Source organism: Melanotaenia boesemani, chromosome 18, assembly GCF_017639745.1.
Source record: "Melanotaenia boesemani isolate fMelBoe1 chromosome 18, fMelBoe1.pri, whole genome shotgun sequence".
NCBI lineage: Eukaryota > Metazoa > Chordata > Actinopteri > Atheriniformes > Melanotaeniidae > Melanotaenia > Melanotaenia boesemani.
The window spans coordinates 30,207,939-30,234,444 of NC_055699.1; the positions used below are offsets into that span (position 1 = coordinate 30,207,939).

The 26,506-nt window shown below is 39.1% G+C and overlaps 1 protein-coding gene across 1 annotated transcript; it reads left to right on the forward strand.

The window, feature by feature from the left end:
* Positions 1-7,094: 7,094 nt before the first annotated feature.
* LOC121628828 lies at positions 7,095-10,940 on the forward strand. The gene is made up of 7 exons (XM_041968198.1): positions 7,095-7,136; positions 7,801-7,898; positions 8,061-8,460; positions 8,877-8,977; positions 9,098-9,544; positions 10,332-10,640; positions 10,774-10,940. Exons 2-7 carry the CDS (start codon positions 7,802-7,804, stop codon positions 10,881-10,883), a joined length of 1,464 nt encoding a protein of 487 aa, XP_041824132.1. The 5' UTR covers positions 7,095-7,136; position 7,801; the 3' UTR covers positions 10,884-10,940.
* Positions 10,941-26,506: the final 15,566 nt, after the last annotated feature.

Sequence of the window (26,506 nt, forward strand, 5' to 3'; positions counted from 1 at the left end):
GACCCCGCAGTGCTTCATCTGAAGGTTCAACAATCATGAATAAACATACGGAACCTATAGCATTAATCATTTTTAACACTTATAGCCCATCTAGATCCGCGAAATCGGCTATAAAACTGCTAAAATTTACGTTGCTGACTCTACTGCAGCCTCCAACAAATGATCAGATCCATAACTGTCATCAGGGATAGAAGAGATAAGATGCATGCTGCAGTTTATATTAGAATTATGATCATATATCTTCATACTTACAACAGTTGAAAATACCCTCCGCCTGCATCGGTACCGCTGAGTTGGTGGCTGCCAGCTCTGAAAAACTGGTTGAAAGTCCCTCCCCTTCCGCTACGTCAGCAAGATGGCGTCCGTTTAGTGCGTGTAGTGTTCGTTGTTTCAAACTAGATTTTTGGCCAAGTTTAGGGCAGCATCCGGGTACTTTCAGTGCACTGAGTTTTTACTGAAATATCTGTGTCAGCGCACTAAGCACTTAAATGTAGTGTTCGAAGTATAGAAGTGCGCGGTTTGGGACACACCCATCAAATTCTGTGAGGACTCGGTCATGCCCTCCAGGACCAGTGATGCCACAGATTACTTGAAAAAGTAATCTGACCACTGATTACTGATTACTTCTTTAGAAAGTAATCTAGTTACTTTACTGATTACTAAGGTTTAGAAGTAACTAAGTTAGATTACTAGTTACTTTATTAGTTAAAACCCCCCAAACAAAAAAATGACAATCGATTTTTTTTCGCATATACTTTACTGAAAGTGCATTAGTTACGAATGGTGACTTTACAATGTTTTGCAACTTGTAACTTTTAATTGTTTTTCACCTTCTATGAACATAGTCAGTCTCTTATTAACTTTGTAAATCATTCAGTGCTTCTTCCCTACCATCATATACATTAATTCAAATGAATAACAATACAATAAAGCAACATCTCTCGTTAAGCATAAGACAAATCTGCATTATGTTTTACGTTTACACATGAGAAAATAATGAAATAGTAACGGACTTATTAAAAAAAAAAATCAATTCGGTTTGGAATAGGTTCTGATGAGGGAAGTGGAGAGGCGGACCTCCCATCATGCACCAGGGTAATAAGTTTCTATATCATATTTTTTTCTAAAGTCATGTGCAGTGAATGATTTGTGTTTGTCGATTTAAAAAAGGTCAAGTTTCAGCGAAGAAAGGTAGCTGCATGCTTACGAGTACATAAAATTTCTATACCACCATTAATGAGAAGGTGTGTTGAGTTAGATAAATACACTTTCGTCCACGGCGCTTGATTTCAAATCATATGTGAAAGGAGTGGGGAGTGCCGAAGTAATGCAGGACGAATATGAAGAGTAACGGTAATTTGATTACATTGTAGGACATCCTAACGCGTTAGATTATATTTTGTTAAAATATGTAGTCAGATTACTGTAACGCGTTACTTTGTAACGCGTTACTGGCATCTCTGTCCAGGACTGTTAGATGTTTCCCCAACAACAAGCCGTGGATAACCAGCGACCTGAAGACTCTACTCATCACGAAGAAGAGAGCCTTCAGGTCTGGAGACAGGGAGGAGCTGAGGAGGGTGCCGCAGCAGCTGAGGGACAAGTTGAGGGAGTGCAAAGACTCCTACAAGAGGAAGCTGGAGGCCAAACTCCAGCAAAACAACATGAGAGAGGTGTGGTCTGGAATGAAGGTGATCACAGGATGTGGGGGGAGAGGCAGACTTGTGTCTGTACTTGACTGCTGCAACAACTAAATTTCCCAACTTGGTATGAATAAAGTATTTCTATCTATCTAAAACTTAGATTAAAGACAAACATAACATTTCAACAGAAGCCCGTGGTGATGTTGCATTGCGAGTGCTGCCCTTGATTCTGCCCACACCGGTCTATAAAGATGGAAAAAAGATGGTCAAGCCTGGATGAGAATATGAAGTCGTTCATCGATTACAAGCATGTAAGTAGTGTAGTATTACAAACATGAGTGTGACAGCCTAACAAAAATGTATTTTAATCTAAAACTGCACTTCTGAAAGGGTCTGAAAAGCAGTAATCAGTATTGGGTAGGCAAGATCCAGCAAAGTACTTGAGATTTTCAATAGTAGAGCCAACAAAGGTCAGATGTTCACGTTTATATACAGTCAGACAAGTTTTTAGCCTTCCCTGTGAGAAGAGACATTGTTATCAAATAACCACATTTTTTAACTTTTACTTAAGTGCAATATGTCAAAATTATGAACCTCCTCATACTAAATGCATCTTTTGTTGGATAACTACCTGCAGTTGTTTGGTGTACCTTATAACTTCTTTGGTGAATTTCTCAAGGTCAGCCAGATTTGACAGTTATCTAGACCAAGCATGGACGAACTATTCCACAAAGGGCCGGTGTGGCTGCAGTTTTTGTACCAACCATGCAGCAGCATGCCAGACTCGACTAATTCAATCAACTAATCTCAGTCTTCAGACAGCTGATTGGTCAAACTGTGCTCTTTGCTGGTTGGAACTAGTGTGCCTCTAGAGAGAGAGTGGCGCCATCTCCGTTTACTGCAATGGTTCAGTTTTTTCACAGCAATGGCGGCGTATGGAGCCCCTCAAAAGTTCCCGGTAGTTAGCAAAAGCTAAGCGACGGTCAATGTATTTCAATGGAGCAGATTGTCGGAGCTACACTTCTTCAAGGTAAGATGTTTTAATAGTCATATTTCCATATCAGTTGTGCATCGAAATCAACTTGACAGGAGTAAATAAATATGTCGACGGATTGTCCCCGTCTAGATTAATATATTTAGAGATTATAAACCGATAAAAGTTTATGCTAGCACACTGATAGCAACAGATGCCACAGGCTGATGAATGTAAATTCTGTTCGTCAATATAAATTGATCCAGCGCCGTTGATAGCGAGGTTAATGTGTAGGGAGAGCGATTGTAGTTACATTTTTATTTAATTTTAATATATTTATAAGGCTGTGGAATAATGGACAAAGATACGAAAATGAATACACAGTATTAGATAGCACAATACTCTTAGTATATATGTTTACAATCTTTGCAACTATAAAACCTAACCTGTTAAATGTAACAAACATGTTAACCTTAAGAACTTAACAAAATATACAAATACAAAATAAGTGGCTGATTGTACTTGAGTGCATTTGCTGCACTAGACAGCACTCAGCACTCTCCCAGTGTGCAGGATGAGAGCAGAGAAGCAGAGAGATGCTTAAGGGAAGTATATCACTCTTCCCTCGTGCAGCATTGTCCTGAAGAACTTTCAGCAGTTCTGGGGTTGCCTGACGTTAACTGGGATACTCTTCTTCTTCACCTTCCTGGTTTGGCCACTTTTAAGTGTTGTTTCCTGTCTTTTTTTCTACATTCTGCAACCTCAACCATATAAATCTCTCTGTGATGTGTTCTCGGTGTGTCCCAATGATATGCCCATAGCAAAGCAAAATTGAAGATGAGATCTCCTTTATATCACATTTACATCTCCTAGATATAAATGAGCACTAATCGAGACTAAACTGGTTTTCTCATTCTTCTCATATATCTCTCCTGAGAAATAGGTCTCACAGTGAGCACTGTGTGAGCTCTCTAAATTATCTCACGTGTCTCTTTTCCTGATCTCAGCTAAGAGAAAAGATGAGACATATTGTGCCGCTCTCAAGTATGTCTCAATCTGATATCCTTAATTTGAACCCCTATCTCAGTTATGTCTCAGTGAGACATGGTCCTGTCTCTCACTGAGTTCTCAGATTCTCTTTTCAAGCTCAGCAAAAAAAAAAAAAAAAAAAAAAAAAAATGCAAGCTCTCAAATGAGTCTCAATATGACACATTCTCTTGAGAAAATAAGTGATTAATAAATTATGAGGTAAACATTTACATAATGCTCAACTTACAAAATTTGTTGTACACATCTTTCATTTATTACACACATCATATAACTCATTAATTACAATTTTGAGTTCAAAAACTTAAACCAACAGCCACAATGTCCTCAAAAGGCACTTTTTCTAAATGTTAACATTATGCTGTCAGTTTATTAATTTGTTTTCTGACAGTAGTGTATACATATAAATACACAGTTTGACAGAATTCCCAGAAAAGCTGTATTCTACAGAGCAGTAAAAGAAGTCGGAAAGTGTTATACATAATAGAGCACATACTTTTTTGATAATCATCCGAGGGCCCTAATAATACAGTAGGCAATTCATCTTGCCACCACACACTGTAGGTCCTTAACTCTACAAAGCATTCCTACCAAATGGTCAGACGAGTGTACATTTTCAGAGCATCTAATTACAATGAGCAATCATTTGATTTGTGGCTTCTTAGGAAAGTTTAAGTCGCAACAAGTTAAAACTTTTCAAGTGTGTTTGGGAAATGGGCTGCAAACACAATACCAGGCATAGATGTCAAGTCAAGGAAAACAACTTTATCCAAAATACAATCCAAGGAAACTACTGTACAGACAGAGGTTTCCAATAGGGGAACAACATGACTGCATGTACAGTTTGTTACACTATCTTGCAACAAAGAAAAACCTGCAGGTTTGAGTTCATGAACAAGGGCCCATTTGGCACATGACTGTTCTGAGCTAAAGAAGAACCTCTATGAAGGATGAGGATCTTTCTTCTGACACACTGGTCCCACATGACAGACATTCTAATTGTTCACTTTCTAATGACCCAAAACAATTACGACAATATTTATGCACTACAATAGGGGATGATGCAGAATGGGAGAAAAAAAAGTTTTTGAACTTCTGTACACTGTTTAAGCAGTCTGTATTCAGACTATCAGGACAAAGCAACTTGAACATTTTAAGCAAATCACTAAGGGCCTTATCAGTTACTTTGTGACAGTTTACATAAGCCATGATGATCAATAGGCACTCTGCCACAGTTATTGATGCATTGTCATATAATAGTTTGTCTGGCGTATCAATAAAATTTGAATCTTCTGCACACTCCTCACTCAAACCTTCTTCAAATCCCTCACTGAACATATGTCCATCATCATATGTCCAATCCCCCACATCAGGGAGATCTTCCTCAAAAGACTGAAATGGATCATACTTGGCATTGCCATGTGGTTCAGTTGTTAGGCCATCAGGAGGATCTCTGAATGCTGATGTAGAAGAGGGTTTATCAGTATCTTCAACAGAGCCATCAGTTGAAATACTCTCTTGAGCCATGCTTCCTTGTACTGGTAATGAAATCAAATAAAAACCATTAAGGTCACAACACAAAACTTATATAGTCTCAGCCTTTATATCACATTCTTAGACTAAAATGATTTTGTTATATTTTAGCAGGATCTGCTCAGTGACACAATATACTGTACAGCATTAGACAAATGGACAGACAGAAGGAGGGGTGTACCTTGCAGGTGGTGGGTGGCTTGATGTTCCATTGTGAGTGGGATACATCCTGCATGGAAACCTGGAGGTTGGACATGTTCCCCAGCGTTTTGGGCTCCTTGAAGAACTTCCCCCTGCTGTGCTCCCCCGCTACTACCTCCTGACACAGAGAAGAGGACACACATCAATGGTTCACACCTTTTTCTGGATCAGGACCCTCTTGAAAATATTGAAAACATTTTCCTTCAGGATGTCTTTTTTCTCTGCACTTTGGACTGGGTGTAGCTAAAGCAGGTCAGACAGCAGAGAAGATTGTTTTTTAACATAAAGTACACACACTTCGTAACTTGCCTAAATATTGCCGATCAGTCACATTGGTGGCTGCAGGGACGGATGACTGCAGGGAGGAAAATAAGGTATTAAATATTATATCTACTAAAAGTTTGCTGCAATACAGCCAGACTACTCACCAATTGTGCCGTCCTTCTTGGTCGTTTATTTTCGTCTTTTTCATTACCAGTCCTTCTCCATCGTTTTCCGGGTTTTCTTCTGGTCATTTTGAAACCCCAGTGCTATATAAATACAGACACAGGTTGCTGAATATACAGTGAAACTTTTTGTAAAATTAAATCTCTATATTATGATGAAGCATGAAGTATTTGTTCAGATAATACTTTAAAGTATAAAATATATATATTCAATATAGGGTTTCCATCTAAACAGCTATTTTTGTGTAAACAGAAATACATTTTCTAGTAAGCGTTCTTCACAATTTTCATTTTTCATTTCTTTGTACCATTTTGATTTCCCTCTGCCATAGATAAAATATCTTTTTTCTTATCACTTCCAATTTCACTCGTTTATTCTTCATCTTGCTTTAATTATACTTTATCCTACTGGATAAAACTGATTCATTTAACAATTATAGCAATGACTGGTATAAGACCATATAATATAGCGCTGTTTATTAATACCAGGCTACTGCACTGATGCACTGCAATGTGATTCACAACCATCTATACAGCGAGTATTTGCAATTATTTGAATAAAGACTACACATTCTGCATTGGTAGACATACCTGTATTAGCTAGGTGTGGCTAGGTATCAGAGCTAAGTGGTTGCGCCATTGAATAATGCATTCATATCTCTATTTTCGCAACGCAGTGACGTTACTTTAGTTGAAAGAATCCTACCTCATGTGTTTTAACACAGCCCGTTATTCAGGGAAAACAAATAATGCTAATACTTACTTTTAGTCGTTATTCTTCAGATGCTGTGCTGTTTCTTCCAAGTCAAGTCAGCTCTACCCTCCAAATGACCATACATGCAACGCTAACTCAGAAGACACATTGTCATTGGATAAATCCAAATCCATGGATATGCCAAACCTCGCGAGAGCGTGCTGTTGCCACAGAGACAAGTCTTAAACAAAGTTCACTTTCTACTGATGTGTCCATCTGAAAATTGCCATTCCTGTGTCAAAATGTTCAGGAAAGATATGTCTTGTAAAAAAAAAAAGTCCAATATTCACTCCAGTTACTCTGGGGCGAATGAAACGACCATAACCTGTATTCACGTCTCTAGACCAATCCTGAGCTGTAGGAGGCATCTAGCCTGCCAGAAGTGAAGAAGAAGAAGAAGAAGAAGAAGAAGAAGAAGAAGAAGAAGAAGTGCGGGAAAGTTCTGGAGGAAAAAAAAAAAAAGAAGAGTGAGCGAGCCGTTACTCCTTTGGAGTCCGTGGAGTCTGTGTTTTGTTCCACCCAGATCAATATTTGAAAAGGTAAGAATCATAATCTATACTAGTTAGTCAGCTGCTTAAAGTTGTGAAGAGGTGATATGTTCCACTGTTGTGAGGAAGGAGTGGTCCCTTGGAATGTGGAGGTAACATTAATTAATGGCGTTAATGGGGTTAATTAAGTAACATTAGCTAAAATCTTCAAAATGAGCTTCCACAATGCATAATAATTGGAGGCATTGACTTAAAAATGTTTAAGGAATACTGATGTAGGCAGATAACGGCTAACTCCATGCTGTGCAGTCAACAATTTTTTTTATTTTAGTCTTTGCCAGGAAAATGCTTACAAATTTAATAATATTCATAAACATGATAAACTTGTGAAGCCATATGATTAATGCTGATACTGCGTTATCATGAGTTAACATAAGTTAATGTTTGCTAACTTAATGTAGAGTGTTGCTGTTTATCCAATTTTGGGAGTCAAAGTTGTAAACAGAAGAGCAACCATGAAATATTTTATGTGGGTCCTTGGCAAAATATTTTCTGATTAGGCTCTACAGTACATATCAAACTGAAGGCCCTTGACATTAAAACAGTTTGAGAACCACTGATGTACAGTACACTAAAATGTCAACAACAAACAATTGGGAAAAATTAGGAAAATATATTATTTATTTATATATTTTTGTTAATTTTGCATTAACAGGATGGACAAAAAGAAAATACCAGCAAAAAAGAGAGTACGGGTTCCCACCCAGAAAATGAAGGACCTGCAGAACTCCCCTCCACCAAATGAGCAATCTGGTAAGTATTTAGATAACTGGTATAGTTTCTGTAATAAATGCTTTATATTGGGTGTAATAATCATAACATTATGATCCAAATGGCGTCTTAAAATACCAGTCTAAATTGTTAAGCCCAAACAGAAATCGTTAAACCTTTTCTCTTGCTTTCTCTCTCCCTCAGGGTGTTTTGCATTTGTCAGATGGGAGGATGGTTATACTGCCAAAATCTTTACACGATTTGACATATTGGCAAGAGATGAGGCTCCTGTGCAGCTGCAAGATCTTAGATCAGGAGATCCTGTTTTAGCAAAGTGGTCAGATGGTAAATTTTATAGGGCCACTGTTGAATTTATTTCAGAGGGAGATCAGGCTAATCCACCAAAAAGCCGCCAAACTCCACAGGAGTCTTTTTTAAATATGCTAAAGGATGATGAGCCATTAGACTCAACGTCAGGGTCTGACACCATCATAATAGATAGGAGTCCACTGTCTGAACATGGTGAGCCAATCACTGCGCCGAATCCATCACCTGATGGGGGACATGTAACAGGCCGCAGCACCGCTGGCCCACCATCCTATAGGTAAGCTTATCATAATTATTACATAATCAAGGGGGGCCACATGTTAAAAACTTTTAATCTTTATCTGATTAGATTTGGCAAAGTTCAAAACCAAAAAACAACATTAGGACAATTGTGCTATTCCAATCTGTGATCATAGAATTATTTAGTATGAAATAGTATGAAAGTAGTTAATGAAAAATGCAACTTTTACTTGTATTTACTAACCTGTTTTTATGACTTAAAATCCAACATCTGTATCCACTTGGATTTAGGGTTTAAGCATTTAATCGAACTTGTGGGCCCTGATGAAAATTATTTGCCATTATTTTGTCATTATTCTTGCATAATAGTCAGAATTGTTTACATTCAATTCATTCATTAATTCATCATATGATATATAATGTCATTTATGGTTCAATGTAATTTTATGACAGCTCTAACAAAGGGGACACCATTGGTCCATCACCCTATGGAGGCAATACAGCCAGACCATCACCATATGGCCTCAACACTTCTCATCCATCTCCTTACGGAGGTCATAGACCCAGCCCATCACCGTATGGCCTCAACACCTCTGGCTCATCTCCTTACGGAGGTCATAGACCCAGCCCATCACCGTGTGGCGTCAACACCTCTGGCTCATCTCCTTATGGAGGTCATAGACCCAGCCCATCACCGTATGGCCTCAACAGCTCTGGTCTATCTCTCTACGGTGGCCATACAACCAGCCCATCAACATATAGCCTCAACACCTCTGGTCCATCTCCCTACGGAGAGCATACACCCAGCCCACCACTGTATGGTCATGACACCCCGGGTCCGTCATTCTATGGAGGCCATAAACCCAGCCCATCACTGTATGACCTCAACACCTCTGGTGCTTCACCCAGCGGAGGCCATGCAGTTGGCTCTAGTGGGGTCAATCCACCTGACAGAGGAAAAGAACCAGACAGGAAAGATGCAGGCAGCTCATCTGACAAGAGCAACATCCAATATGGACAGCAGGCTGAAAATGCATGGACACCATGTGATGGCTGTAAGGGGGAGGTCGAAAGAATCCAACGTGAAAAAAGAAGGATCGATGAAGTCATCTCGAGAATAGGCAAGTAATTTTTGCTATTTCATTCATGATATGATTTTGTTTTCCTCTATTAGTGATTGGACCTTAAACACAAATATACTGTTTGAATTATCCTTAAAAAAAAGGCAGAAACGTGGGCTGTGGCATTACACAGATGGTTTAAGATAACTAAGCCTATTTATTGAATATAATCCTTGGTATTGTTAAGAAAATAGAAATAACACTTAACATGTTATTAAATTATTGTATGAACATAATTTAACAGCACAACATTTAGTTATTATTGTGATAAATTGTAAAGTGTATTAATAGGCTAAATCCCTGAACAAATTAATCTAAAATGGTATTATTAAGTAAAATCCATTTTCACGCCCTTTTCTTAACTTTATAAATATTTTACTATAAAAAAAATATAAGTGCAGCAGAGATGGACTTAGAACACAATGGCTCAGACTGTAAACTTAGTTACCTGTACGTTTAACAGAACTGCAATAAAGATTCTTTGTGTAGCTGCAAATTGCACTTCTTACACTAGTTCTATTCAAGCACTCATCGCTCTCTCCGTCTTCAAGATACTTACTCACTGCAGTTTTTTTTTTTTTTTTTCTTTGCTCATAGCTGTATTTTGTAATTGTTTATTTAAGTTACTGTTGGGTAGATGGGTTAGCTGCCAGTGTTCATATTAGTGTTAAACACATCTTTTTTTTTTTACTTGTGGTGTATCTCTTTGCCTGCCTGTGTAACCATTTTAAAGGTTATCTTGGTATTTTCTAACTCTTGTATTGTTTGTACTATTTCTCCTTTTCAGATCCAGACCAGGTCAGAGAGCTGCAGACTCTTTGCGATCTCATTGGAGAGAGACATCGTGACAGCCCATCTTTAACATCAGGCCAGCAGGAGCTGTTCCCTGGGAGCGGTGTGTTCATCTCATCGTTTCGCCTTGCTGCCATGAATCACGCATCAAAACCACATTGCATGCGTCTGTTTCATGCACTTTTTGATCATTTCTTCACCGTTGAGGAGTGTCAAAATGCAGTCCCCTTTGGTCGCCCTGGCAACCCCTCTGGAAAGGAAGGAAAGCGGGTCCTTGACCGTAAAAAAGTTGATGGAATCATAAGTAAGTTTTCTCAAAGTTTCTCCAAAAAAAAATAAATAAAATAAAAAATAAAAAATCAGCGTTATGTCCTTTGAACCTGAGGTGTGGTTGTGTATTTGTCTAACTGCCAGATTTTAATGCTTATGTCTTACAGCTTATGTCCTGAGATGTGCTACTCTACCTGGTTGGGACCAAATCGAGGAGGCCAAGCTCAAGAAAGCCTTTGTTAACAAATGTAGGGCCAGAGCAGGTTCTAAGGAGTAGGCCACTGCTATAGTCTACACCCTTTCGTTTTGTTGTTGTTCTTTGTTTGTTTTTCAGTTTCATTTTCATAGGCCAGAGGTCCGTGAAAATGGTTCCTGCCAAGTTGAGTCCTGTCAAGTTGACTCTGGGGTTCGTACTGATACTGATACTTGTATTTCTCAAATATGGCTCATATATTATTCTCATAAGACATTTAAGAGAAATAAGACATCGAAGAGACATTCAAAACACAATGATAAGATCTATTTTACTGCTCATACTTCTCAGATTTGTCTCATAAACATCTCAGATTCATCTCATGTTATTCTCTTTAATTCTCCTTAAAATAAGGAAGACATAGTTGAGATCAGGGGCATACAACTATGAGATCTCCCCTGTTTATCCCACTTCTCAAATATTGCTCAAATAGTTATCTCATCTTAACCTCCTTTGTCTTATTGATGTCTTTTCTCTTTTTAGCTTATCTCTTGCTCCTAAGGGACCCTTAGGAGAAATAATTCAGCAACAAATGATCACAGAATGATACAAATATGAGAGCCTCAAACTGATCTCAAGAGATGAGATTGAACAACAGATGAGCAACACATTTTTCTTATGGGTGGTCTTTGAAAATGTGTAAATGCATTGTTTTAATATGATTACCTCACATATTTTTTTGTTTTCACAGTCCCTGATGGTGGTCAAATGTATCCTGCTGACTTTGGCCATCCATATTTTCCTTCTGTCCCTGTCTTTGGTGAAGCCATACATACGCACGCCTTTCTCTGAGCGATTGGAGCATCCCCATGCAGCACAGCATACCATGGTGAAGACTGTATTCAAGGATAGCAGAGAAAAGAAATGGCTAGACATGCTGATCTAGTCGAGTTTTATTGTAAAGGAATTCTTTTAGGTATTAAATGCATTTGGAAAACAAAGGGTGTTTGTCTGATTTATTGTGTATATGTAGGGAGTAAGTCTTGGGATAGTTAATAAATAGTGATAGAAAGACATGTATTTTCCATGAATTGAATTCAAAATTTTATTTATTTGCCATGGATTTTCTGTAAGAACACATTATATTGTGAGTCCAGACTTGTGTAGTTATCAGTCTGCCTCAGTCAAAATAAGTCTTAAGACTTAAAAGCAATTCACACAAGTAGATAGTAATAAGTAAGAATAGATAACCCATTTATTTGAAATGAATTGGGATCTAAATTTTATTTATTGGATATAGATTTCCTGTAAGAACAGTTATCATTATGCTATGTGCCTAGATTTATTGTGTAGTCACTTGGTAAATCATTGTCGTCACCTGTTGGTATGCCTCAGTCAAGTCTGAAAGATAAAGTTAAGAAAACAGAAAATATTACGATTTACATTGATGTTGATGTCATACAGGTTTAGTTAACATGATTCATATCAATGAACACAACTATAAAAATATTGCAAAGCAAAGCCTTCATTGATCATTATTTACCGATTATCGTAGTTTTCTTATTATTTTGTATTGGCCGCCAAGCACTTCCTGGAACTTTTGGAGGCTACATGGACCACATGATCAGCAAGCGTTTTGAGCTTCCGGTGGCGCCACTCTCTCTCTAGAGGCACACTAGTTGGAACAAAAACCTGCAGCCACACCGGCCTTTTGAGGAATGATTGCCCATAGACTGTCTCCTACCACTGGGTTAGGAAGTGACAACTTTCTGTGATCTGATCCAATTTATGATCTATTACAAAGAGGCAATAAATACCCAGAGTGCACTGGACTTATTATATTATAGCTCACTGGTACTAAAAACTAGTGATGAGCGGACCGCCCCCACGTCGGCGCGTAGTAGGCTACGCAGACTACGTGCAGAAAGCGCCAAGCAGATAAGCAACAAAAGATGGAAGAAGTGTTGAATAACATTCGTTCGGGAGTTTACGTCCTTAAAAAGAAGAAAGAGGGTCAAATGGCTAAATCACAGGTTTGGGACAGGTTCAGCGAGGTAATCAGTGCAGACAACAGCAGCAGCATTGGCTATGTGCTTTATAACACTTAAACGCTTAAAAACTGCCGTTGACACATGTTTCAAGCTTTTCTATTTTTGACATTAATTTTCCTAAACAGTGTGCAGCAGTGTGGGAGTTTCTGCAGATAGTGGTGTACAAACTGCCAGGAACAGAATCCTCCTCTATCAGACTGCTTTGTCTTGATCAGTTTTATGGTCTGTACTTTATTCTGTATTAGTTAGCCTCCTCATGTCGATCCAGGTCATTTTCCTTCAAAAGAGTTGAAGCAAGGCGTCTGGACTTGTAGAGTTTTCTTGAAGACGTTTTGCTGCTTATCCAAGCAGCTTCATCAGTTCTTACACAGTTTGGAGAGGAAACAGATATTTATGTGGTACAGTCCCCCTGTGGGAGGGAAATATTGAAAATATTATATATATTTAAATATATAGGTTTATGTTTCTAACGAATATGAGACTGAAGGGGGCGCTGTGCTGGAACTGGCTAACGAGCCATCGTTGTTGCTGCGCTCATGGAATTATATATATATTAATATATTTAATGGTATGTAGTTTTCAAATTTTGCAGCCTTGTTCTGTTAAATAAATGTAATTGAATTATCGCTCTGTGTGTGTGATTGTCTATATTTAAATACAGTGTATTTAGATTAATTATTTTTAACCTTTAAAAAAACCCATAAAAACACTGAAAAGTATTACCCACACACTGGGTTGTGATAACCCATCAAAAAGTTCTAATTACCCAGATGATGGGTTAAACTATCAGCCAACTATCAGGGTCAAAACAACCCCCGCTTGGGTTTGTCCATATTGAACCCATCCTTGGGTTGCTGAAATTGGGTTAAAAATTACCCAACTGTTTTTAGAGTGTAGTTTTCATTCTATTGCATTTGTATTTTATATTTGTATTTTTTTTTTATCTGCTTTTCTCCCTCTTTTTTTCTGTAGCTGAGTTATAGTAACACACAAATTTACCTGTTGTGGGATTAATAAAGTTTTATCTTTTATTATGCTGTTCTTTAAGTACAATATACTATAGTAAATATGCTAGTACATACACTTTTTTATCTATATTATTAAGTATAGACGTTATTGAGTCTGTCTCATTGTAAAGCATAGGTTGGCGCTCAGTGTGGTTTCACACGATAATGTATGTATGTCGACATCTGCGAATAAAGATTTTATGCTCCTTCTTTCTTTCTTTCTTTCTTTAGAAAAAACATAACAATTTGTGTCAATGTGAATCTGTATCTTGGCAGTGCATTTGAATATTGTTGGAGATGTAAGCACACAAGCAGAGGGGTTATTGGAACAATACAGACAATCCTTCAGCAAAGAACAGTGATGAACTGAAGTGGTCTGTTCTTATTTTTTAATTTTACTGGCTGTACAAAATAAGGGCTGGGATAATTATAATACAACAAAACAGCACTTTCTATGTGCGTTTTACTTTCAAAAAACGTAGTTTTTAACGTGTGTTAAAGTGCGATTAAAATATTTATCATAAGGACCATCAAGAATGTTATGGCAAGCCAAAAGAGACCAAAGTCGCCATTGTTTTGGCATGTTTGTAATAAAATGGAAAAAATGCAGTTTTGTGGTAAAAAAAGCGTTAAAAGCGCCATTTTATGTGGCAAAAATGGCGTAATATACACAGTTTTTTAAAGCTTTGGCAAACGCCATAAGACATTCTACAGTAGTAGCGGTTTAAAAGTTCCCATCCAAGCTGAAAGCCAGCCGAATACCTGCCGGCTTCCAGCCCAGTTCCATTCCAGTTCCAGCCAGCTGCCTTCCAACTTCCAGCCGCCAGAGAGGCCCCCTCCTTCTCCTGGGAGTGTCGATGTTTTAATCAAACTCCACCCATTCCTTGTAATATAGGGTAGACCCAGAAGATGGCGCTTCTCTCACAGACTTCTCATCGCCCGTAGTCTGTCAGATTTTATCTGAATTTACACTGACCGGCAGAGGCGCCACTCAAAGCACCTCTGATGGCCAGTCACAATTCATAAAAATGCATAAAACTTAATACATACTCATCGTTTGACGTGGAATGTGAAATTGTAACATGCGCGCTGCCAATTGTTTTATTCAGAAATGAATGCTAGTAGGTTAATAAAACCTTTCAAATACTGGATCACAGCCCCTAGCTCTATTCTCAATAGGATGTATTTATCATACTGATTAATCTTTTAATATTAGCATTATTAACATAGACAAATCAGATTTGGATCAAGCAACACAGAATCTGTTTGAGGTAGCTAGGAAGGGTTATTTTATTCTCATATTATTTATTTCACCTCCATAAGAAGACAGGGCGACAGATAAAAGCCCCACGCAGGATCGGAGATAATTTCTTCCACTTCAATGTGTCTAATCGCGGGGGGACATCCAACACTCGCTGTGCTGCGACTTCCTGCTCGCCGGGAATCCCGATTACGTCACCCCTCCAGGTGGGCTATTCCCCGACACGCTCTGATTACCATTCCAAAAGGTACTGTATGCAGCCCCCAACTTGAACATGCGCCTTCTTCAACATTCGCACTTGCTCCAGAAAATTACCATCTCTTAGGTTCCTCCACCACCACTTTGACTGTGGATTGATACGTAAATGAGCCGCAATGAGGCAGCTGAACAAGTGACCCAGTTTTGTGATTGTTGCACATTGGGTAAGAGTGGTCAAACGAGTCCAGTTTGTGTTGTCATGCTACCAGAAATTCAGTAGGCTAGTCGGTCCTAATGCAGTGAATTTCCATGTTAATGTTGCCAAATTCAATAGCATAGCAAGAGATGAAAAAAGAAACAACGATATTTCTTCAACATGTTAACCAAAATATTTACCTCTTAAAGCATAAACCAAGTATTTACAACAAGCAGTGTGCTTTTTAACGTTAACGTGTGCCATAGCCTACTGCACCGCTGTTCCTCCTTCCAAGTCTTCTTTTTTATTATATTGTTGTTTTATCATCTGAATATACTACAACAACACAGAGAAAATATATGAAAGTTTATTTTACGCTGGTATTTGCGCAGCAGAGTTTTCTGCCGCCGGATTTGTAGTCCAGGAACGGAGAACACAGCTGCTGCCAGGAAAGGTGGATTACATTTTGTTAAAGCACAGCAATCTCCGAGTAGCCTATTATAAATACCCTCTCAGTGGCAAAATAAAACACACTGGTCTGGTTTAGTCTTCACTCTGAAATGGTTCAGTCAGAGGAATATAAAGCTGTTTTAAAAATGTTGAGCAAGCTTAAAATAAACATTCATAGGCTATCTATGTGTTTTAGATTAACACAATGATAAAACAACAATAGGCTATAATAATGGAAAAGAAGCGGTGCAGCATGGCAATGATGCGTTAATGGCTCGGGTCGCGGGTTAAACATCAGTCTGGTTCGGATTTAAATGGAATAAATACATTGGTGACGAGTCGGGTTCGGGAGTCATTCTAACGGGTTAGGGCAGGTATGCGTAGCAAAACGGAACCGTGCAGGACTCTGCTCTAAGCAGTTCGGACTTGGTTGACCTGGAACCATTTGACAATAAAATCTGGAGCCATCCTGCAACGCGCTCGCTTAGGCGTCCAGTTAAACCGTGTTTATTCAACCAGTCCCTACTTCATTGCATTCATTCTTTCCTCATAGCCTACGTGCACATTTTTTTCAAGATTGTTTATGTCAGTTTTGTTTTGGAAAATGAAAAAGGAGTCTTTGCGCAGAACTTATAACATTATTCTAATCTTGCCACTTGCCTATTTTATTATTGTGTATTTTTGTAATAACATGTAAATTCACTGCATAGGAACCAACTAGTCTACTGAATTTTGTGTGACAACACTAACAGAACTGTTTTGACAATGCAACAGTTACAAAACTGCGGCTCATTTACTTATCAATCCATAGTCAAAGTGGTGGTGGAGGAGCCTTGGAGATGGTAATTTTATGGAGCAAGTGCGAATGTTGAGGAATTTAGCCTTTGTTCAAGTTGTGGGCTGCATATATGCAGCCCACAACTTGGTATACCTTTCAGAATGATAATAAACACAACAAGACACACCAAACCAGGAGCTAAGACCACGAAGTTCAGCATCATGCTTATCTATCTTTGGCGTTTTTACACCAACATTTTTATACACTGGATAATGATAATAATTATCGATTAAAGTCACGGATAAAACTGCTGTTGTTAAAACACACCCATCTCTTACAAAATCTAAAATGTAAAACAAAAAAAACAACAAACAAAAAATCTGGATCACTGTAGAAATATCTTTATTCATTGCTGATCATCTGGCCATTGAAGCGTTTTTATTTGGAATTGGGAACAAATATTTTCCACCCTGTTATATTCTGTTCCACTCTGTTATGTTCCATTCCACCCTGTTAGTAAGGTGTTTTTTAATTTTTTTTTTACTAAAAACATTGAGGACTGTGAATCTTGTTGCACCATATTAGGAAGTGAGGAACATTAAATTGATTTTGCTTTTCTGTTCCCAGGTCAAAAGGAATGTAATTATCTCTCATTTGAAATACTTGATTATGCTTTCCTTCTTGCCTTTGTGGAAACAGAAACGTGATAATCTCTCACTTGAAAGCAAGCTGGGCGTACAATAGTGTGATGACGATGAAAACTCACATGACCAATGCTCAATAAAGGGTACATGAAAATGTGAGAAATGGTCAAAAGCACAAATACCGTTTGTGGTGAGTGAAACTATACAGCACAGTCCACAAGGCTCTTTTCAAGCACACTCCTCCCCCCAAGGAGTATGCTTGAACAGCTAACGGCAGGTAATGGCTGTGTTTACAAATGTAAAGGTGCTAATTGTTGGCCATTGAATTGTTAATTTCAAACCGGGCAGCCTTTTGGTTGTACTCTGGGCATGGTAGAGGGGTAAGAAATCTCTGGGTTTTCTAGTGTTAAACACTGGAAGCGTCGCCAGCGGTCTTTTGATGACCGCCAGTCATGCTATCATGCTTATAGTGTATTAAAAACTAAACGGCTGAACCTGGTATTTTAGGACTTTTATTATATAGTTGTTGTCTATAGTTTTACCTGCTTACTTGTTTGGAAAAGTAAACACATCAATATTTACGAGCAGTTTAGCAGGTCTATACTTCCACAGAGCCGCTCAGGGAGACTCTTTCTCAGCCAAACTGTCGTATATCACGGCTATGGAGTTGTAATAAATGGCCGCCCTACTCTGCTTCTGATTGGCTGTAAGATCACAAACCCTGTGTGATGATAGGCTGCTGGTTCCTGTCATTCCTACCAGCCTTTGCGCATGTGCCTGCTTCAGACAGCGGGCAGGCAGCTGTCCCACCGCTGAGACACAGTTGTATGACGTTTTATCACGTTTTATCACTAGATCGCTATGAATAAAATCCAGGGACACTTCATTTCACAGTATAAACCATTTATTTACTTATCTACTTAGGATAATAGCACTTTGAGGCCTAATTCAGAATATAGGTTGGGCTGGGTCCGGACTTTTGTGATCCCTGCTTTACACATTATCAGTATTATGTTATTTTTACCTGCCGATATTACGTTATGATTTTGTCAATATTCAGTTATGCAGCAGCTGTATCAACCCCCACTGTGAATAACTTACGTTGCAGTCAAATGACCGCTGGCAGCGCTCCTCGGGATGTTTAGAAAGCTCGCTGCTAGTGACATTCACCACTTAGCCGACTTGAGGAGGTTGTGCTTTGCCTCATAACACCATTAGCTACACATGTCGGCTTTTTTGATACATTTATTTGACGCCATTTTCAAATCAAATCATTTTTTAAATGTTCGCAAAAATGCAACAAATGAGCGACACAGCTCATTATAAACTGTTTAGAGAGCAGCAAGATCAAATCACTGCTCCTCCCCGTGGACAAAAGAGGGATTGCAGCTGTTTTTTTACTTGGGCTGCTTAGGGGCAGAGCCTCGCTGACGACGTCATTGCGGGGGATTACATTACCCCCACAGACCTGTGAAGGATCGGCCAAGGATCAGTCAAGGACCAGTCAAGGACCAGTCAAGAACCAGTCAAGGACCCATCATGGAAACAGGGGAACTTTTAAACCGCTACTACTGTATGGCAAGCCAAAAGGGCCACAATTCTACACTCTATTGGCGCATTTGTAATAAAACTACATAAAATAAGCTGTTTTGTGGTGAAAAATGGTGGTAAAAGCACCGTTTTATGTGGCTAAAACAGCGTAAAATAAGCAGTTTTTTAAAGCTTCAGTAAACGCTGAAAAATACTTGACTCTCTGTGGTCATATCATGAATCTGGCTGCATTCAAACTAAGAAAGGACTTTGGTTAATCAACAGGTCTATGTTCCTTTAGAATGAGATCCATCGTTCATTTACTGAGATGTGTATACTTCACAGGAGGCATCATCAGTAGGTAAAATATTCAACCAGTTGGGCCGTTAAGGTGACCAGGTGTTAAAGTGACCAGACAGAAGCTATCCCTCACTTCCAGCTGTACCCACTCTCAACAAAGTGTTCATTACTGACTCAAACAATTGATATGACAAAGCTGATTTATCCAAAATCCTAACGCCACTTCAATAACCGATTTAGGTCAACAGAGGCGCTCACATCTCAACTGCAGTTAATAATTAATGACTGATTGTGTGTGGAGGTGGAGCTTCTTTGATTAGTCTAAATCCTTCTTATTTCACCTTGATGCAGGGCTCCAGACTGCAACCAAATGGTCGCATTTTGCAACTAAAATGTGAGACAGTGCGAGTGAATTTTTCATCTACTCGCACAACAGCAAAACATATGCTGGTCTTTTTTTGTAGAAGTTAAAACTGAATGCACAATGAGCGTCCTTCCTTCCTCAAAAGTTCGTACTTCTGACAAGTCCATACTAGCAAGTAAACGAGCAAGTGTGTACAATGTGACCTGATGTTTTCATTTTCAAACTGCTGAACAAAGTCAGGATTAACAGTACTTCTTCTACCATCAGAGGTCTGTGTATCTGCATGGAAAGGCGTGCTGGGGGTAATGAATAGCTGTAAACTATCTAGCTGTTAGAAAAGCTATTGTAAATGTTAATATCTGGTAATTTCGTTGTAAAAGATGGAGAAGGATGAAGAAGAGAGAGGGCTCAAATGAAGATTCACTAGGTAGATCAGCCAGTGAAACGTCCATGGGGTCAAAATAGTGTTTAAGCAGAATAGTACTGTTATTTGATTAAAAGCACTTACTTTAGACTTGGGCTGGGCGATAAGGCCTAAAAATAAAATCCAATTTCCAATTTTAATCAATTTTTTTTCTTTTCTTTTACAAAACATAAATAAACTTATTAAAAACATTTTTTTCTTTATATATTGTTGGAGAAAACTCTGTTCGTTGATTTGGCCAGTGAGAACAAACAACTTCTCTCAAAGTCAAGATATTTATTTTTACAAATAATTGGAAATGTTACAGAATTCTGTTTTCTGAGTCTGTCTCACCCTCTCTGGTTACAGAGGAAGGATTTATGCTGCCGATAGCCAAAATCAGAACCTCGCTGTTTCCCTGAACCCAGTAATTAAACCTTGTCTAAGCTAAACAGTGATTGAATGCTATAACTAACTAATCAGCTGTTGTGAGGCAGTTTTTCTGCATCTTCTGCCGTCAGCCTCGTCTGTCTGCTTCAACTCCATCTGAGGTTTCCTGTTTCTGCAAAAACAGAAGTACGACCAAAAGCATCCACATGTCGCAGGTCAGACATTTCCCTAATACCAGTTTGAATCTTGTCAAAATGTTAGCTTCTCTTTTTCTTCACTTAGAAACCTAAAGCAACGCATGTTAATCCAAGATCACGCAATGTACTTGTTAAGTGTGTGTGTGTGTGTGTGTGTGTTATTCTTTCCAACTTGCAAATCTGCAATTAAATATTTTCATTAATGCCATGCCAGCCCTACTTTAGACATATTATTTAATGTTTAAATTAATAATTGGTTCCTATTAGTAGCCATGTTAGATTGCTCTGTATATGTTGCCTGTTAATCCAACCTGTAGTTTTCTGTTAAGAAAGCCATCATTTACATAATTTTCCTACTGCACCAACACCCAGTTTTAGGGCTCCTTAGCTAGCCTGCTAGCTAATGCTGCTTGACTTCTGGCTCACTGAACTGTCAATCAAAATACTCACTGTCCAATGGGAAATGACTTTTCATGAGACCCTCCCGCCTGAGAGGTTGGTGCCAAAAATGCAAACAAAAAGTCGGAAAACTCTGATCAGCAAGAATGAAACAGAAACTAATATCAAAATATTTACTGTCAAACAAAGAAAAGACAAAAACTTTACACAGTTGCTCTAAGAATTTGATTCCTGGTAATAAGTTCTACTTTTGAAACAACTTTTTCTTTATTCACTTGTGTTTTTTTCTTTAAATTTCTTAATTTTTGTCTTTCTTTTAGTTTGTGAAATTTCATGAATCAGGATGTTTTTGTGTGTTACCTCCGTTCGCCAGTTGTAGTGATCTAAAAGATGCACTATGATTAGACAGTACTGGAGGAAGAAAGTGCAGTAATTCTTCCAATCTTAGATGTTTTTGCTGCCACCACCTTTGTTTATCCGGTCTGGTCCGGTTTCAGAGGTAAAAGAGTACCCACCACAAGCCGTTTAAAATAACTGAATACAAAAGTTTATTTGGAATTAATAAAGTCAATTTCTAATGTAAGACGTCCGGGCCGGCGGATCAGCAGGGACACTTCAGCGGGCTGGACAGCTCCTTCGCCGTCCCATACACCAACTCTGTACACAAAAGAAAGCAGGTCACACACCCTCAAAGAGGCACAGCACACAAGGCTTTCTGCCAGCAGTACACTGCAAATCAGGGGATTCACTCCCACACCGCCCCAAGAAGAGCCACTACAACCGTAAGTAAGCAGTAAAACAACCCTCTGGTCACTGGGGGGAGCGGAGCGCTGCCCATCCGTTTAGCTACCCCTCTGAATGCTTGCCGACTCAGACGATGTCAATTACTAAACCTTAAAAGAGTCAAAAAGAATCAGAATACATCATTTGGATATTCAATAGACTAACAACATAAAAATAGAGTATAGTTAAAATAGTCAGACTTATCCTTCCCCCGGTCTGATGACAAGACCCCTCCGTGGGGTCTAGATACTGGGATTCCCCACAGGACAGGAAGGCGTCATCAGCTCTCAAGTCAGGTCGGATACATCGGCTGGGCGGCGTCTCGTGCAGCTGTAGTCATCAGGGTGTCACAGGTAGCTTAGGCCCACAGGCAAGGCACACTCTAACCCCCAGTCTCTATAGCTGTCTAAAGGAGGCACCCAGCCTCCTGGCCAGGACGAAACTCCCCTGCTTAACTGTCTTCGCTGCCGGCAGACCTATAAGCTGCGAACAGCAGCCACCTGCCACGGTGCACTTCTCCTGCTCCAGTTTCCTAGGTTTTTGGTGTGTTGGTTTGCGTTAAGTTTTAATCAGGAGCAGGGAAACACGCAATACAGGGCTGACTCGCTGAGCCAAGCTGGCCATCTGCCCGGCCTCCAGGCCGGCCCGGGTCCTGATTAAAACTTAACACAAACCAACACACCAAAAACCCAGGAACCATGACACTCTCATTACACCTGGTTGCATCCAGTCACCCCTCCCCAGATGGATCACATTAGCCATCAAGCCTCAGCTCCACCCACACTACAAAAGGAACAAAACAGAGAAGGGGACATTTCTGACACTTTGCATTACATAATTCTGACAGACACAGTAATAAACGATAAATATACAAAAAAGATCTTTATTATTTAACATTTTGGTACAGGGGTCAAAGAAAGACTAAAATAATTAGAATTTTCTCCCTATTTTTATTGGGTCAAGCCTTAAAGAGTTAAGCAGTTTTATAAATGAGGCCACAGGTTTTCTGTGGAGCAAAAGAGTTTTATATGAAGCCCGTCTGGTGAAATGGATAGAATAAAAAACAAATCTTGGCCACGCAACATTAATGCGTGACTATAAGATACTACCTCATGGCCAGGCATTAAGTCGTGGCCACATGTTACAGATGCATCAACAACTTGCCCGTTACGTTTGCAGGTTTTCGTTTCAAACCATGTCCTGTTGCGGTAAATCCTGTTTTGTTCTGTGATCAATCACAAAAGATCACAGATGCCCTTACCCAGGTGAATATTACATAGTCAAACATCAGATTGAGTTCTTAAAGCGGATTTCTGCTCGCGCAGCATCTGTGGTGAGTTTGCTCTCGCACTCCAGCAAAGGGTGTGTATGGCAGGCCAAAAGGGTCATAATTCGCCACTCCACTGGTGCATTTGTAATATAACGGTGTAAAATATGCCGTTTTATGTAGCTAAAACACGCTGTTTGTATTGAATTTGACTTTTTTTCAAGTTAAACTTACAGAAAAAATTCCCATCTTGGACCACCATAATCATGGTATATATATATATATATATATATAGATATGTATATATATCTATATATATATAGTCAATTTTTCATAGTGTATTTGCAAGCCATTGTAGCTAAATACAGTGAAGTCTGTAATAACAAGCTTCATGAAGATGATATTAACATACAAACATTAATCACCTCTTAAGAAGAGAAGTTCCCTCCTCCAAATCTTCCCCATTCAGAAGCTGGTTGAACTGTGCATTTCTTCTCTTCTCTTCTCTTTCTGCAATCCTTCTCTGGAACCTTCTTTTGCTCATTTTCCTTCAAAGAACGGTCCAGAATATCGTTCTTCCCTGTAATATTTAAATTTTTGCAGGATAATTGCGCCCAAACGATTACTGGAATCTCATTGGATCACTGTGCACCCTCTTGGCCCAAAAGCGATGGATTCATCACTGATGGGGGACGATCTGATGGTCCCGTTAACGAAGAGACCTAACTACCTAACTTGTTTTAGCTGAAACAGTTATGTGGATCACCGCCATTGTCTTAAATTGGAATTGTCCTCACATGATGAACGGTGAGTACAGAATGTAATTTACGAAAATTACTTTTTTTACCCCCTTAATATGCGCAGTGTGTTGAACGTTCCTCAGATGTTCCCCTTATTTTCAAGGACAATGGAATTTTCCAGTTATCGTAAAATGCTAATATCATGGTTTATGTTTCATTCTGTGACTTTTTCTCTGCCATCATCACATAGTTTGACCTCATTTTATAATAACACTAGAACAAATTAGATTGTTTTTACAGCTGATGTAAAAAAAATAGAGGGCCATGAAGCATTTTAAGTTGTACTTCAGCAAGTTTAAAAAACCAGGAGATACTTAGTCTTTCAGAGTATCAGCAACACATTTTCATTAGTATCAGAACTCTGAAAATAATCTGCAAGAGATTAAATCTATTCCTCAGAAAAAAACAGGCGAACTTCGAGAAATCACTGCTTTTACAGGTGTCGTGCAGAAAAAAGCACACCTGCCATGAAAAGCACCTCCTTTTGCTACTGCCAAATTATGCATCCATTAATTCACATCCACATTAATTATGAAGTGTTGCAGCTTTTGTATTTGTGTTGTGGTTAATTGTGAAGTGTTGCAGCTTTTATATTCGTGTTGTGGTTAATTTTGAAGTGTTGCGGCTTTTGTATTTGTGTTGTGGTTAATTGTTAAGTGTTGCGGCTTTTGTATTTATGTTGTGGTTAATTGTTAAGTGTTGCGGCTTTTGTATTCGTGTTGTGGCTTTTGTATTCGTGTTGCGGCTTTTGTATTCGTGTTGCGGTTAATTTTGAAGTGTTGCGGCTTTTGTATTCGTGTTACGGCTTTTGTATTCGTGTTGCGGTTAATTTTGAAGTGTTGCGGCTTTTGTATTCGTGTTACGGCTTTTGTATTCGTGTTGCGGTTAATTTTGAAGTGTTGCGGCTTTTGTATTCGTGTTACGGCTTTTGTATTCGTGTTGCGGTTAATTTTGAAGTGTTGCGGCTTTTGTATTCGTGTTGCGGCTTTTGTATTCGTGTTGCGGTTAATTTTGAAGTGTTGCGGCTTTTGTATTCGTGTTACGGCTTTTGTATTCGTGTTGCGGTTAATTTTGAAGTGTTGCGGCTTTTGTATTCGTGTTACGGCTTTTGTATTCGTGTTGTGGTTAATTGTGAAGTGTTGCGGCTTTTGTATTCGTGTTGCAGCTTATGCTGAAAAAGACACCAGCTGAAGAAATAATGGCTGGCAACATAACAAGGAGCCTCACAAAAGATGTTTTAAAAAAAATATCTTCTGAATTAAAGAAGAGCACAAGGCTCCACAACGACATTGTACTAGAACTGATGTTGACGCAAAAGGTAATTAGGGAGAGTGGCAGTCAATCATCATATTTGCAGCACCTCCAAATTGATCCTTTCGCTGCACATTTACATACAGAGGCTGGAATTAAAATTCTAGCAGAACAAATGAGAAGGTCATCCCCCATCACCCTCTATCTGGATGCTACAGGTGGTGTGGTCCAATAAATACCAGAGCAAAACAAAAAAGTCCTCTATTATGCTTTAGTTTTGCCAGGTATGGGCAAGGATAAGCCTCCCTTGCCTGTTACGGAAATGATTTCAAACAGTCATTCCATTCCATCAATTTCCAGTTGGCTGATGGAATTCAAAAGAAGGTTGACATACGCAACCAAAAAACAAGTAGCACAAGTGGAGACAGATTACAGTTGGGCACTGATGCATAGTGTTCTCATAGCATTCAACAAGGAGAATATGTCAGTGTACCTTGACAGAGCATTTGAAATTCTGTCTGGTAAAACCCAACTTATCCCAAAGTTCACTGTGTTGCACCTTTGCTCTGCCCATGTCCTGAAAGCTGTGTCTCAAGCTTCTGGCAAGAAAACTAAAGACAAGGGCATACAGGAATATGCAACTTTCTGTTTTGCCTACCTCCTCAACTGCACAAGTATGCAGGTAGCCCTTGAGGTCTTCTATCACATGTGTGTGCTTTTTGATGCAGAGGAGTGTAGCACATTAGTAAAACAGAGCAACCTGTACCTTGACAAAGGTGTGTGTCAAAGCAAGAGTATGAAGCCAGAGGAAAGTCAACTTATCATGGGGGATGAGCAAAACCACAGTTAGCAAAAAACAAACAGCATACTCAGAAAATCTCCATTTGCACATTTCTTCCAAATCAGACAAGACCAGGCACAGTGTGACAGTCTATCGGAAGATGCAGTTGGCATAAGAAATCAGTATTTCTGCCCTGGTATCACTGATGTGATGTTTAAAAACTATATGGGGATCTTTCCATTGTGGAGTGGAGTGCTGTTGGGGGATCTGTCACTCCATCAGAAAAGTGCTCAAACATGTGAAACAGATGGGAGACAGAAAACCAGAGATACCAGCTGCCATGTTGAGCTCTGGTTTGGTTTCCTGAAACACTTGATCCTGTGTAAAAAAAAGTACCTGAGACCAGCAGAGTTCATTTCAAAAATGTTCTCCTCAATCCAAGGGAGATATGTTGAGCATATTATGCAGCATAATTTGCAAATGGAGATTCTTCAAGAACCATTTACAACCTCTACCAGGCCAGATGATGATCATCAGGAAAAATGGAACAAGCGGGACAGCTCTGTTGGCAGCTCCAAACTGAAGCCAAAATACTTCAGTTCACCTCCATGTTCTAGAATAGAGGCACCACAGGCAACACAACTCAGGAGGTGAACG

Coding starts and splice junctions, on each gene's coding strand:
- LOC121628828 (XM_041968198.1), top strand. CDS start 7,802: ATGGACAAAAAGAAAATACCAGCAAAAAAGAGAGTACGGGTTCCCACC. Junction 7,899..8,060: donor TCCACCAAATGAGCAATCTG/GTAAGTATTTAG, acceptor TCTCTCCCTCAG/GGTGTTTTGCATTTGTCAGA. Junction 10,641..10,773: donor AAAAGTTGATGGAATCATAA/GTAAGTTTTCTC, acceptor TATGTCTTACAG/CTTATGTCCTGAGATGTGCT.